At 42.4% G+C, this 14,641-nt stretch overlaps 1 protein-coding gene across 1 annotated transcript in view; it reads right to left on the reverse strand.

Annotated features, from left to right (window-relative positions):
* Window positions 1-13,991, reverse strand: part of LOC133376256 (caspase-10-like) — a 36,606-nt gene extending 22,615 nt beyond the window's left edge. Inside the window, exons 1-3 of the mRNA XM_061608005.1 lie at window positions 13,674-13,991; window positions 5,015-5,358; window positions 3,076-3,175 (exon numbers count right to left, since the gene is read on the reverse strand). Coding sequence (XP_061463989.1) covers window positions 3,076-3,175; window positions 5,015-5,328 — 414 coding nt within the window. The 5' untranslated portion in view covers window positions 5,329-5,358; window positions 13,674-13,991. The remainder of the gene's footprint in view (window positions 1-3,075; window positions 3,176-5,014; window positions 5,359-13,673) is intronic.
* Between the last annotated feature and the right edge of the window lie 650 nt (window positions 13,992-14,641).

Consider the following 14,641-nt stretch of genomic DNA (forward strand, 5'->3'; position numbering starts at 1 on the left):
TCTCCAGGCAGGCACTCCCCATACCTCTCCTTACCAGGGCTGAGTTACACCCAATGCCAACCCTATAAGGTAGACAGATTGCCACCACCCATTAACCTGGTCTCCTACTCTGAGCAAAGGAACTCAGAGCGCCAACGGACTGGCAGAGATCCCCAAGAGCAAGAGCTATTGTTGCACTTGCTGCTCAGGAGCTGTTAGCCAAACCTAAATCAGTAATCAGTAGCTTTGTGGTCAAAGTACTGGTTTCAGAGCCACAGCCCCATGTAATACACACCAAATAATATGAGGTAGTTTATTAATATATTAAAAGTGCATATAAAAGAGCAGCATACAATTTCCTTTAAGCCAAAACACCCTTAAACAGGGCTAGGCATAGCCAACAACCATACAAAATAAATGAGAGGTTCACAGACATAACAAAACTTACCAGCCTAAGCTCACACCATAAAGTATAAGAGCCTGGTCCCCTCCTGGCTCCTTATTCCACAATGCATCATATAGGTAAGTCAAGATGGAATAGGAGCAACTAACTGAAGAATAGCCCCTTTTTTATGGGGATTTGCCCGGCAACAGCAAGAGGGCCAATTGGCCAATCCTGACACCTCTTGATGATGGAAAAGTTCACAGCAAGGACAGGACTACTAATTTACGGCTACTCAGGCCTCCTGACCTTGGTACCAAGCAGTAGAGATAAGATTCAGCTGCCTCCCTTTAGAATAACAAGCTGCAGTTGGATGGTATGAGACCCTAATTTTTCCCAGCACAGAGCATCCCAGGAACCTATGCAAAATATTCCCCACAATTCTTTCTGGTTGAGCCATCTTACTTTGGCCAACCTTAGCCGTTCTTGACATTGCCCACTTGACTCCTCCCCTAGATCTCTGGCTTAGTGTTATGTATGAACCAGGGAACGTGGTTGGCTTCATTCTAAACAGAGCTTGGAAAAGTTACTTTTTTGAACTACAACTCCCATCAGCCCCAGCCAAGCATGCGCTGGCTGGGGCTGATGGGAGTTGTAGCTCAAAAAAACTAACTTTTCCAAGCTCTGATTCTAAATTAACTACAATGTGAAGCCAAGTTTTGTTCTTGACTTTATGATTTAAGCAAAACAAAATCAACTACAACAAAAAACAAACCATGAATCCCAGTTCGACTGCAGTGCTCACGCAGGAATTGTGGTTTAGTGCTGCTGGTAAGGGAGGACAGAAGCACACACCATCTTCGTGGTAAAACATGAAGTATAGTTTACCGTGGCACATACCCTAGGCCATTCTCTTATACTTTTCAGCCTTAGTTTTTGTGGCAATACAAAAGTGCTGTATGAATGCTTGGGCCCATACGAACCTACTCGAGTTCCAAGATGGAGGCCCTGCACTCTGGCTTCTCATTAGTTATGATAGTATGTTTTAAATATGTTGGATATTGTGTAATTTAAATGGTTTTATTGGTGTCGCACTTTGTCCTTTTTTGTCGGGGGGTATGCTGCCTTGGGATTTATTTTTTAAATAGAATATATATAAGATGAAATAAAATGTTTTTAAGGTAAGGTTCCAGTGTTCAGGAGATTGTCCAAACCTACCCTCTGTTTTTCATCTGCTTTCAACGCAGTGATCATTTTTGTGAATGCTACAAGTCAAACAAGTGTGATGGCACTACCCTTGGAAATCCCTTGCTATGTGAAGATGGCATAAACTTCCATCTCCCCACAATCCTGTCATGTGTCAAGAGCATTTTTTAGCACATTCTGACTTAACTCAGATTCATCTCAGCTGTTTATCTGAAACCAGCTGGAATATCTGCATCCCACACAGCTAATTGTCTCTTTCTCATGACCTTCAGTCATAGACCCCACCTGCCCAGCAGTTAATTTAAAAAATAATAACCGACTGAAGCTGATCTCAGATTAATACAGCTGGCTCATAGGTACATTACTTGTGAACAGACATCATTTAAACCATTTCCAAAGGGGTAGTCATGTTAGTCTATTGCAGCAAAAAAGTCTTGTGGCACTCTAAAGACTAACAAATTTATTGTGGCATAAGCTTTTAGGACTGGAGTCCACTTCATCAGATGCATCTCCACTGAGAATAACTGCATTGGATATAAAAGTTCTGCCTGTTTGATCCAAGAGAGTTCATTCATGCCTTTCATTTAGACAACTGGAATGTGCTCTACATCGGACTTCTTAAAAATTCATCAGTTGTGCTGGCTCTCAGTCCATTTCCAGGATCAGTTTAAAGTGCTGGCTACTTTAAAGGACAAAACGGTTTGGGACAAGGTTACCTGAAAGACTGCCTTCTCCGATATATACCTACCCAAACCTTTGGAGGTCCTGCCCAAAGAAGTGAGGAGGAGTAACCAGTAGGAAGAGGAGTTTTTTGGTAGTAGCACCCTGATGATGGAATAGCCTTCCCAGAGAAGTTCACCTGGCACCATTGTTTCAGTCTTTTTGCCACCAGTGGAAGAATCTTTCTATTCACCCGCACCTTATGTTTCACAATCTAGGCCTCTCAGGTTTAAACTGTGCTCCAGTTAATTTACAAGTTAATTTGTAATCGTTTTTATCATTTTACATAGTATTTATTGCTTTTTGAGCCACCCAAGTAACTTCTACTATGGGATGGCTACATAAATGTAATAAATGTTAATACACACAAGTTGCCATTTAATTCTATGGGTTTACTCCCATGATGAACATGAATGTGGAAGTCACAGCTCCTATAGCAGAGGCACATGCTCAGATAGGCTTCTTTCGCTCTTTTCTTTAATTTTCAGGTGACATGTTCCAAAGTGTACAGTAATGCAACCTTTGCCAACCTGGTGCCCTCCAAATGTTATGGAGTACAACTCTTATCAGTCCCAGCCAACATGGTGCTGGGGGAAACTGATGGGAGTTGTAATCCAAAACATCTGGCACCAGGTTGGGGGAAGGCTGGCTTAATGCCTCTTTTTTTAAACCTTGCCTTGGTTAAGCAAAACAATGTGACCATCAACATACTGTCAAAATCTTTCTGGGCATTTCCCCCACCCCATTAACATGGAACTATTTTTAAAAAGCCTTTCTGCTTTACTTACAGTAGTGGATTGCTTCTTTGGAATATGGTTCCTCAGAAGGAACACGACATCCTTCACTTCTTCCTTAGTGAACCCTTCTGACAAAACATACAGCATCTGTCTGTGGGACAAGTTTGGTAAGGTAAGCTAGTTGTCATTATATAAATCCCCCTTTGGCATCCCACCCACCAGCAAAACCTAAACCTCTGCACCAGAAACCTCTGATGGCAACCATCCGGGATAGGGCTCCAAAGCCTTCCCTTAAATCTGGATAACTCATAAGAAATGTTTTCACCAGAAAGAAGGTAATATATACAGTGCCTTGCAAAAGTAACCAGACCCCTGACCAATGGTCTCATATTACTGAATTATAAATGGTACATTGTAATTTTGTTCTGTATGATATTTTATTTTGAAACACTGAAACTCAACATCAATTGTAAGGTGACATTGGTTTTATGTTGGGAAATGTTTGCAAGAAACATTAAAAACTGAAACAAGTTGCTTGCATAAGTATTCAACCCCTGTGCTATGGAAGCTCCCAGTTTACACCGATGAAAGAAACTGCGCTATCGAGGACACAATTACTTTACCATTGGCCTCCACCTGTGAACCATTAAAGTTACTGTCACATTGTCAGGATAAAAACCCCATTGCTGAAGGATCATTAGTTACGCTATGGATTGGAAGGAAAATTAAGACCAAAGAGCATTCTACAGAAGTGAGAGCTAATGTAATACAAATGCATGGATTAGGAAAAGGGTAGAAAATAATATCCAAGTGTTTGGATATCCCAGTGAGCACAGTTGGATCAATAATCAGGAAGTGGAAGCTGCATCACACCACCCAGGCACTGCCAAGAGAAGGCTATCCCTTAAAACTCAGCGCTCGAACAAGAAGGAGACTTTTGAGAGAAGCCACAGAGAGGCCAACAATCACTTTGAAGGAGTTGCAGAGTTCAGTGGCTGGAAGTGGAGGAATGGTGCACCAGTCAACCATATCAGGAACTCTGCATAACACTAGTCTGTATGGGAGGGTGGCAAGAAAGAAACTATTACTCAAAAAGTACCATCTGGAGTTCGCCAGAAAGCATGAGAGTGCCCCAGCTGCAATGCGGGAAGAGGTTTTGTGGTCAAATGAGACCAAAATAGAGCTTTTTGGCCAAAACTCAAAGCACTGTGTGTGGCGCAAACCTAACACTGCCCATGTCTCAAGATACACTATCCCTACAGTGGAGTATGGTGGTGGCAGAATCATGCTGTGGGGATGCTTCTCATCAGCAGGGACTGGGCATCTTGTTAAAATTGAAGGAAGGAAGGAGCAAAATACAGGGAAATGCTACAATAGAACCTTGCTTCAGTCCACTAAAAAATGGAAGCTTGGGAGGAAATTCACTTTTCAGCAGGACAATGATCCCAAGCACAAGGCCAAAGCAACACTGGAGTGGCTCAAGAATAAAAAGATTAATGTCCTACAGTGGCCCAGTCAAGGTCCTGATCTCAATCCCACTGAGAATCTGTAGTGCTCTTTGAAAATTGTGGTCCACAAGCGACGTCCAACCAGCCTAGCGAATCTGCCAAGAAGAATGGGCCAAAATCCCTCCAACACCGTGTGCAAAGCTGGTACATACCTATCCCCAAAAACTTAAACCTGTTATTGCAGTGAAAGGTGGCTCTACCAAATATTAATGTGTGTGGGTTGAATATTTATGCAAGCCACATATTTCAGTTTTTTACATTTCTTACAAACATTTCCCAACATAAAACCAATGTCACCTTACAATAATTGATTTTGAGTTTCAGTGTTTCAAAATAAAACATCATACAGAACAAAATTACAATGTACTATCTGTAAATTAGTAATATGAGAGCATTGGTCAGGGGTCTGATTACTTGTGCAAGGCACTGTATCAACCAATGCTTTTCAAGCAGAAGAGTAACTTCAAACATGGAATACTCACCGGAATTCAGACACCCTCCCTCTCTGAGGCAGATCGTTTTTAACTTCCTCTTTGGTATAGCCAAGTTTCCGGAGCAGGGAGATATTCTTAATTCTGTACAGAAGCTCTGCTAGTATAAAGGAATCCTCCTCATTTAACAAGTCTTCATTCATGAGGAACTGGAAAATATCCTGTGCCGACTCCACAGTTTCCAACTTCTTTAAGGGGATGAAGTCAATGCAGAAAAATTTAAGAGCCTCCGTATCTTCCTGCCCTAGGTTCTCACCAATTGCCAGAAGCTTGTGGCGAAACATCATACTATCACTGTCCATCATGATGGCTGCTTTTCTCAGGCACTAAGATTTCTAAAAGGGGAAAGAAAAACAGGCAAGGAGGTGGTGGTTAAACACAAGCATAACAATCCACAATCCAGAAAAACAAACAAAAATATGAGTACTGGCAATTACCCAAGAAGACCAACCCCAACTGCGCTGACAGAAACTGCAGCAATTAGCCAGCTAAAGAATTTGCCAGGAGGAAACTGAAGGTAAATAGTTCAGCAGATGATCAAACAAAGGGAGGCATATACATAAGCCAAAAGTGTCACTCACCCCTGCAATGTGACAAATCCACATCAGGACAGAATGTGTGCATAATATGGTGAAGAAGGCAAACCCCTATTTTGCCATTTTGTTGAATACATTCTTATAACTATTTCATTTAAAGTACATCCACAGCAGATTTTTATACTCCTTCAGACACAAGAACACCTGGCAGTGTGCACCTCATGCTAAGCCTGCCTCAAATTTGGTTCTACAAAGCTTTGTTTATAACCCCACTAAAGTCAAATGCAAACTATAAACATTCATAGCCTAATCCCTATACAGTTTGGGACCAGGATACCTGAAAGACCATCTTATCCATTACATACCCATTAGATCACTACGCTCTGCAGGTGAGGGCCTCCTGCAGATACCATCTTATCAGGAGGTTCGTTCTGCACAACTTAGGAAATGGACCTTTAGTGTAGTGGCACCTATGCTTTGGAATTCCCTCCCTTTAAAGATTAGACAAGAGCCAGAGTGGTGTAGTGGTTAGAGTGCTGGACTACGACCTGGGAGACCAGGGTTCGAATCCCCACACAGCCATGAAGCTCACTGGGTGACCTTGGGCCAGTCACTGCCTCTCAGCCTCAGAGGCAGGCAATGGTAAAACCACCTCTGAATACCGCTTACCATGAAAACCCTATTCATAGGGTCGCCATAAGTCAGAATCAACTTGAAGGCAGTTCATTTCATTTTCAAAGATTAGACAGGTGGCATCTCTGTTGTCTTTTCGGGGCCTGGCGAAGACCTTCCTCTTTCAACAAGCCTTTTAAGTTGAGACCTTATCCCAGTCTGCATCTGTGTTGGAATTGCTTTTTAATATGTTTTTAAACTTTTTTTAAAAAAAGATCTTTTTAAAGCTTTAAATTTTTTTAAAAAAAGATGTCTTGTTTTAATATATTTTAAAGTCTGTTTTTATGATGTTTTAAAGTGTTTTATTGCTTTTGTTTGCTGCCCTGGGTGCCAACTGAAAGGAAGGGTGGAATATAAATGAAATAATAAATAAATAAATAATCCAACTGTTTGTCAAAATAGCAAGTCACTGAATAGCAGTAACTAATATTCTTGTCATAAACCAATCCAAGGGAATGTCAGAACATTACACTTCAAAAGATACCAGGAAGCAAGTGGGATACAAACAGGGAGAAAAATTAATACATGTAGTCTCTGTAAGGTACAGGGATAACTTGTATTGGCCTGTTCGTGCTAGTCAAGGACAATCTGATCCATCTATTGCACAAAGTTAGCAATAATCTTTATGCTGACTTTATCCCCTGCAAAAACTGTTCAGGGCTGGCACCATATTTTCCATAACTTCCAACATTTACCCAAAGATTCAGCAAGGTCTAAACTCCTGCCTTTGGATAGGGCAAAATTACCACAGGCCAAACCACAAGTGCCAAACCACAAGTGCCAAAGACACTTGAAGAGAGACACTGCTTACAAATGTCTGTACGCTAATGCTAGGAGCCTCCGAACCAAGATGGGAGAACTGGAGTGCTTGGTCTTAGAGAAGAGCATTGATATAGTGAGCATAACAGAGACCTGGTGGAATGGAGAAAACCAGCGGGATACGGTTATCCCTGGATATAAACTATATCGGAAGAACAGGGAAGGACGTATTGGTGGCGGAGTCGCTCTATACGCGAAAGAAGGCATTGAATCCAGCAAGCTTGAAACCCCCAAAGAGGCGGACTCCTCCACAGAATCGTCGTGGGCGGTGATACCATGCCCCAGGAGGGATTTAATACTGGGAACGATCTATCGTCCCCCTGATCAAAATGCTCAGGGAGACCTGGAGATGAGATATGAAATTGAGGAAGCATCCAAACTAGGAAATGTGGTAGTAATGGGTGACTCCAACTACCCAGACATAGGCTGGCCGCATATGTGTTCCAGTCATGACAAAGAAGCAAGATTTCTAGATATTCTAAATGACTGTGCCCTAGACCAGTTGGCCATGGAACCGACCAGAGGGACTGCAACTCTGGACTTAATCCTCAGTGGGGACCGGGACCTGGTGCGAGATGTAAGTGCTGTTGAACCAATTGGGAGCAGTGACCATAGTGCTATTCAATTAAACATACATGTAAATGGCCAATTGCCAAGAAAATCCAACACGGTCACATTTGACTTCAAAAGAGGAAACTTCACAAAAATGAGGGGATTGGTAAAAAGAAAGCTGAAAAACAAAGTCCAGAGAGTCACATCACTCGAAAATGCTTGGAAGTTGTTATATTATATTAGAAGCTCAACTGGAGTGCATACTGCAGATCAGAAAAGGTACCGCCAGGGCCAAGAAGATGCCAGCATGGTTAACGAGCAAAGTCAAGGAAGCTCTTAGAGGCAAAAAGTCTTCCTTCAGAAAATGGAAGTCTTGTCCGAATGAAGAAAATAAAAAAGAACACAAACTCTGGCAAAAGAAATGCAAGAAGACAATAAAGGATGCTAAAAAAGAATTTGAGGAGCACATTGCTAAGAACATAAAAACCAACAACAAAAAATTCTATAAATATATTCAAAGCAGGAGACCATCTAGGGAGGCGATTGGACCCTTGGATGATAAGGGAGTCAAAGGTGTAGTAAAGAACGATAAGGTGATTGCAGAGAAGCTAAATGAATTCTTTGCATCTGTCTTCACAGTGGAAGACATAGGGCAGATTCCTGAACCTGAACTAACATTTGCAGGAAGGGATTCTGAGGAACTGAGACAAATAGTGGTAACGAGAAAGGAAGTTCTAGGCTTAATGAACAATATAAAAACTGACAAATCACCAGGCCTGGATGGCATCCACCCGAGAGTTCTCAAAGAACTCAAATGTGAAATTGCTGATCTGCTAACTAAAATATGTAACTTGTCCCTCGGGTCCTCCTCTGTGCCTGAGGGCTGGAAAGTGGCAAATGTAACACCAATCTTCAAAAAGGGATCCAGAGGGGATCCCGGAAATTACAGGCCAGTTAGCTTAACTTCTGTCTCTGGAAAACTGGTAGAAAGTATTATTAAAGCTAGATTAACTAAGCACATAGAAGAACAAGCCTTGCTGAAGCAGAGCCAGCATGATTCTGCAAGGGAAAGTCCTGACTCAGTAACCTATTAGAATTCTTTGAGAGTGTCAACAAGCATATAGAGGTGATCCAGTGGACATAGTGTACTCAGACTTTCAAAAAGCATTTGACAAGGTACCTCACCAAAGACTTCTGAGGAAGCTTAGCAGTCATGGAATAAGTGGAGAGGTCCTCTTGTGGATAAGGAATTGGTTAAGAAGCAGAAACCAGAGAGTAGGAATAAACGGACAGTTCTCCCAATGGAGGGCTGTAGAAAGTGGAGTCCCTCAAGGATCAGTATTGGGACCTATACTTTTCAACTTGTTCGTTAATGACCTAGAATTAGGAGTGAGCAGTGAAGTGGCCAAGTTTGCTGACGATACTAAATTGTTCAGGGTTGTTAAAACAAAAAGGGATTGCGAAGAGTTCCAAAAAGACCTCTCCAAACTGAGTGAATGGGTGGGAAAATGGCAAATGCAATTCAATATAAACAAGTGTAAAATTATGCATATTGGAGCAAAAAATCTTAATTTTACATATACGCTCATGGGGTCTGAACTGGTTTTCAAAACACTACCATCTTCAACAGCCCAGGAAAATTTAAATTTGTTTGACTTGTGAACACAAGAGAAAAAAAGACTTTTGTACTGCTTACTCAGTTTATGATATTTTCAGATAAATAGGAAAAAACAATCATTTTCTACCTTTGCAATGGAGTCTACGGACTGCATGGAGGCCCAGAAATCCCTTGTCAATCACAACCCTGACTTCACTTATTGACTACAAACCTGAAAGGGCAGGTTAGAGCAGCCAGCTAAGAGATTATTTCACAGAAGTTGGGGGGGGGGCTGACGTTTTGGTGTATATCTCAAGGACCGGACGACCTAGAAACTTAATTTTTTAAAAAAATGAAAGCTGAGAGTCCAGATTAAGGCTGACTCACCCAGAGAGGACCCCCAAAAGCTGAAGTATCCAGATGAAAACCAGACATCTGGTAACCCTAGGCTCAGAGGTAGTGACAGGCCCAAAATCACACAGTGAGCTTCATGGCTGTGTAGTCTGACACTCTAACCACTACACCACACTGGCTCACCTAGTTTCTTCTTACATCAGTGGTTCTCATACTGTGGGGCACTCTCCCCTTTTGTGGGACATAATGCACCTGGAGGGACGGGTGAGGGATCCTGAAACAGGCCTTTTCCCCCCTTCAGCAAGATCTGGCTTCAACGTCCCCAGCAGAGAACTCCACTGATCCACACTGTATCTGAGAGAAGTGATGGCACCTTCACTGCACCAACATCTGAACACAATTTGGGAAGCAAAGAATCCCAAAACGGCTTGGGACTGCAATACTTGATGGAACGTCTCTGCCAACACAAACCCATCCGTACATTACGCTGAACATCCAAGGCCCTTCTCCAGGTGCCTACTCTGAAGGAAGCTTGGAGGGCAGCAACAAGGGAGAGGGCCTTCTCAGTGGTGGCCCCCAAATTATGGAATGATTTGTTTGATGAAGTGCACCTGGCGCCAACACTTATCTTTTCGGTGCCAGGGTAAGCCTTCCCTCTTCTCCCTGGCATTTTAGCATGTGTTTTTAAATTGTTTTTTAAAAATCTGTTTTTAAATTTGTATATTTGTTTTTAATGTTTTAATTGTGGTAAACCTCCCAGAGAGCTTCGGTTATGGGGCGGTATACAAATGTAATAAATAAATAAATAAATCTGCTGCTGCTTTGTCCTAAAGATGAGTCCTTGTACATGGTGTTAGAAGAGGAGTCATAATTATCTTGTTCTATTGCTCTTCTAAACCAAGTGACATGCTCCTTGCATATACGCTCATGGGGACTGAACTGGCAGTGACTGACCAGGAGAGAGACCTCGGGGTTGTAGTGGACAGCACGATGAAAATGTCGACCCAGTGTGCGGCAGCTGTGAAAAAGGCAAATTCCATGCTAGCGATAATTAGGAAAGGTATTGAAAATAAAACAGCCGATATCATAATGCCGTTGTATAAATCTATGGTGCGGCCGCATTTGGAATACTGTGTACAGTTCTGGTCGCCTCATCTCAAAAAGGATATTATAGAGTTGGAAAAGGATCAGAAGACGGCAACCAGAATGATCAAGGGGATGGAGCGACTCCCTTACGAGCGAAGGTTGCAGCATTTGGGGCTTTTTAGTTTAGAGAAAAGGCGGGTCAGAGGAGACATGATAGAAGTGTATAAAATTATGCATGGCATTGAGAAAGTGGATAGAGAAAAGTTCTTCTCCCTCTCTCATAATACTAGAACTCGTGGACATTCAAAGAAGCTGAATGTTGGAAGATTCAGGACAGACAAAAGGAAGTACTTCTTTACTTAGCGCATAGTTAAACTATGGAATTTGCTCCCACAAGATGCAGTAATGGCCACCAGCTTGGACGGCTTTAAAAGAAGATTAGACAAATTCATGGAGGACAGGGCTATCAATGGCTACTAGCCATGATGGCTGTGCTCTGCCACCCTAGTCAGAGGCAGCATGCTTCTGAAAACCAGTTGCCAGAAGCCTCAGGAGGGGAGAGTGTTCTTGCACTCAGGTCCTGCTTGCGGGCTTCCCCCAGGCACCTGGTTGGCCACTGTGAGAACAGGATGCTGGACTAGATGGGCCACTGGCCTGATCCAGCAGGCTCTTCTTATGTTCTTATGTTCTTGCATGGAGCATGCTCTGCTGTGAAACTGATTGCTGGCGTTATGCCCAGCAAGACCAGGAGAACAGAAGTAGAGGCACGTACAAAAGAAGTTAAAAACTGACTAATACAGAAAGTCCCACATGTTAGTTACCAACCACTCTAAAACTAGCAGCTTTTACCATTCTGAGAAAGTAACAATTCAGTCCTCAACAGATTCACCTGGAAGTTCACTGAGATGTTCTCTCGCATCACTGTGCATAATACCAAGCTTTCCACGTCAATGCAGCAACTGTAGGCCACATTCGCACCATAAATTTATTACACTATTATTCCACTTTAAACAGTCATTACTTCCTCCAAAGAATCATGGGAAATGTAGTCTGTGAAGGGTACTGAGAGGAGACCCCTATTACCCTCATAGAGCTACAGTTTTCAAAGTTCTCTGGGCAGATGGACTGACAGTTAAACCACTCTGAAAACTGTAGCTCTGTGAGGAGTCACCTAACAACTCTCAGCACCCTTCACAAACTACACTTCCTCTGGGGGAAAACCATGACTATTTAAAGTGGAATAATAGTGGAATAAATGTACGGTGTGAATGTGATCCTACTCATATTTATTTAGGAATATGTGCCCTTGAACTCCGTATGGCTTCCTTTCAGTAAACGTTCAATAGGACTGTGCTGCATGTCTAAAAAACAGGGGTGTCTTCAAAGCTCCAAAGTAAGGGGTTTTCATCACACTCTGTGAAAGTGTTCAGAAAATACTAAGGCTGAAAACTTTAGTTCTAGAGTCACCAAAGTATTCTGGGACTGCCAACGAAGTGCCTGTGGGCACCCCCAGATACTTCTATTGGCATCTGCCGAGGCCTCTTGCTCCTCCCAATTGTCTGCAAATTTTAAAGGTTATTTATTTACTTTTGAGAGGCAAGCTCTGGCTTCTAACTACCCTGTTTTCTTCTGACAATGCTTCTGGGCCCAGAGATATGCTTAGAACAGGAAAGGCAGGGAACAGGTGATCTGGATCTGATGCTTTGTTTTCCATCATGGTCTGCCAAACTGCCTTGTTTTGTTTTTAAAAATGGGGGGAACCTGCTAAGTTTTTCGGGGGGGGGGATATCTAGGGGGCCTGGATGTGCAGCTTTTGGAGCAGGGTAGCTGCATTGTGTTGCCTAGGCATGCTTGGTGTTTTTGTTTTGGGGTGGTGGAAGTGTTTCCTGAGTGAGTTTGGTGTTTTGTTTTGGCATTTGAAAAGAATGTTTGTGTGAGTGAGCATGTTTTTTGTGGGGAGGCCATGTGCCCATAGCAGCATCTCACATTTTAAAATGTGCCACAAAAGGTTGACAACCCCTGCCTTAGTTGAAAATAAGCAAATACACATCCAAACAACTTTTTAAAAAGCCCACTCCTGATTAATCAGACAGCATATTTTTAATAAATACATTGATTTTAGATGTTATATTTATATATATGAAGAAAAATCCTGAAGAGGATAGGTGCCATCTTAGCAGTCAGAGGAAATGCTTCTTCTAAGGAGGTGCCTACAGTGTCGTGCCATGTTACGTCGATCACCTAAACTATAAATAAAGTGTCTCCCTTCCCCCCCAAAAAACCCAACTCATGTTTTGTTCAGATGCAGAGGTAGGCATAATTCTATCCTCTGCTACTCAGAAATACGATTGGTTTCAGTGCGGATCACTCCCAGACAAATGGATAAAAGACTGCAGCCTTAATAAGAAAATAAACACCCAAAATCCTCATATGATGAACTAAGATTCTCCTTACTAGGTGGTAACAGCCCTACTAAACGCAGACCAGGGAGGCCCGTCTACCTTCTGGATACGCCTTTATCACAACTGCGAAGGCTGGGCTGTTCACCCTGGCGCCTTTTTAATATTCCCCAACTCCTTTTCTCATTCCAGGAGTCTGCGTTTCACGAGTTCTAGTTTCCCCAGATTCTTTGCACTAAGCTCTCTGTCTCTCGTCCTTTCTTCTGCCGGAGCTGAACATGTAAAACCTTTAAAATTCCCTGTAGCTAGTTGCAAACCGGGGTCTTTAGTTAAGGCTGCAAGCCTAACCCCATTTACCTGGGACTAAGGTCCATTGAATTCAACAGAACTTACTTCTGTGTAGGATCAAGCTATTATTTTCTCTTTGCTATTTATTAGCGGGGGGAATCAGAGAGTGAGCAAACAAGCTGATTTCCTGGAAAAGGGAGAGGTTGCAGTTGGAGGGGGAGGGGTGCAACTTAAGATAAAAAGGCAGTCAAACAGTCGTTCATATTTCTCAGCGTGGGTTTCTGGAAAAAATCGTCAGCTTCAGATCTAATAAAAGTTCACATACGGAAAACGATTTCATAACCTACCAAACGTCACGTTTTCCCTCCAAGTTCATGCGAACGAAATGAAGCGCAGTATTAAAACGCTTGGACAAAGTTTGCTGGAGAAAGCATGGCTAATTTGATCTGATTCCCACGGAGTCAAAAACAAGAAAAGAGGAATCGAATATCCTCCAGCCGCTGCTCCTCTCGAAGACTCTTCTTTTCACTCTCAACACTTTTTGAATTTCCTGGTTCGATTTCACACAAAAAACCCCACCCGATGCTGCTTCGTAAGTCTCACGTAGGTAGACGTAGACGGAGAAGCTCCACCCACCTGCAAACTCTTAAACCCGTTGGAGAGGAAGAAAGAAGCCGATCCCCCCCAACTCACTTTATTTCCGCCCATTTCATGCTATCGAGTGAGAAAATACGACCCTTGAGAAATCACCACCACAAGCTGCGCAAGCCCAAGACCTTCCACTTTAGGGCTGGTGGAGTCTTACAATTGCCTAGGTTAAGGTTTAAAGTGATTCGAGACACTGTCGCCCGCTCTTCGAAACAGAGTTAATTATAAATATTTTTTAATAAATAAAGACACGGGAAGGAGAGTACTTCGGTTCCTTCCTCTTAGAGGAGGTTTCTAAAATGTATTTTAAAATGGTAGTACTGAAATGAGTGCCTTTTTGAAGTTTTTTTGGTCAAACATTCTGAATCTTGGGCTTGTAAGGTTTGTAGAAATCATATTTGTTCAAAAATTGTTTTGCCACTTTAACCCTGCAGTCCTAGACGTCATCAACCTTTTGGGGCCCACGCCTTTGAGAAACTCTTATAGGTACATTTTCATCCCCCAAAAGCAAATCTACCCAGACAATATCCCACACCACTCATGCAACATTTTATACACACATCTAAGAAAAACCCAAGCATGCAATCAAATCCCCTAAAGAAGAAGGTAAAGGTCAAATAATCCAGGAAATCAAAAATAGATCCTCTTTAATTCACAGAATTTGTCC

This window comes from Rhineura floridana, chromosome 2 (genome assembly GCF_030035675.1).
Source record: "Rhineura floridana isolate rRhiFlo1 chromosome 2, rRhiFlo1.hap2, whole genome shotgun sequence".
Taxonomy (NCBI): Eukaryota; Metazoa; Chordata; class Lepidosauria; order Squamata; family Rhineuridae; genus Rhineura; species Rhineura floridana.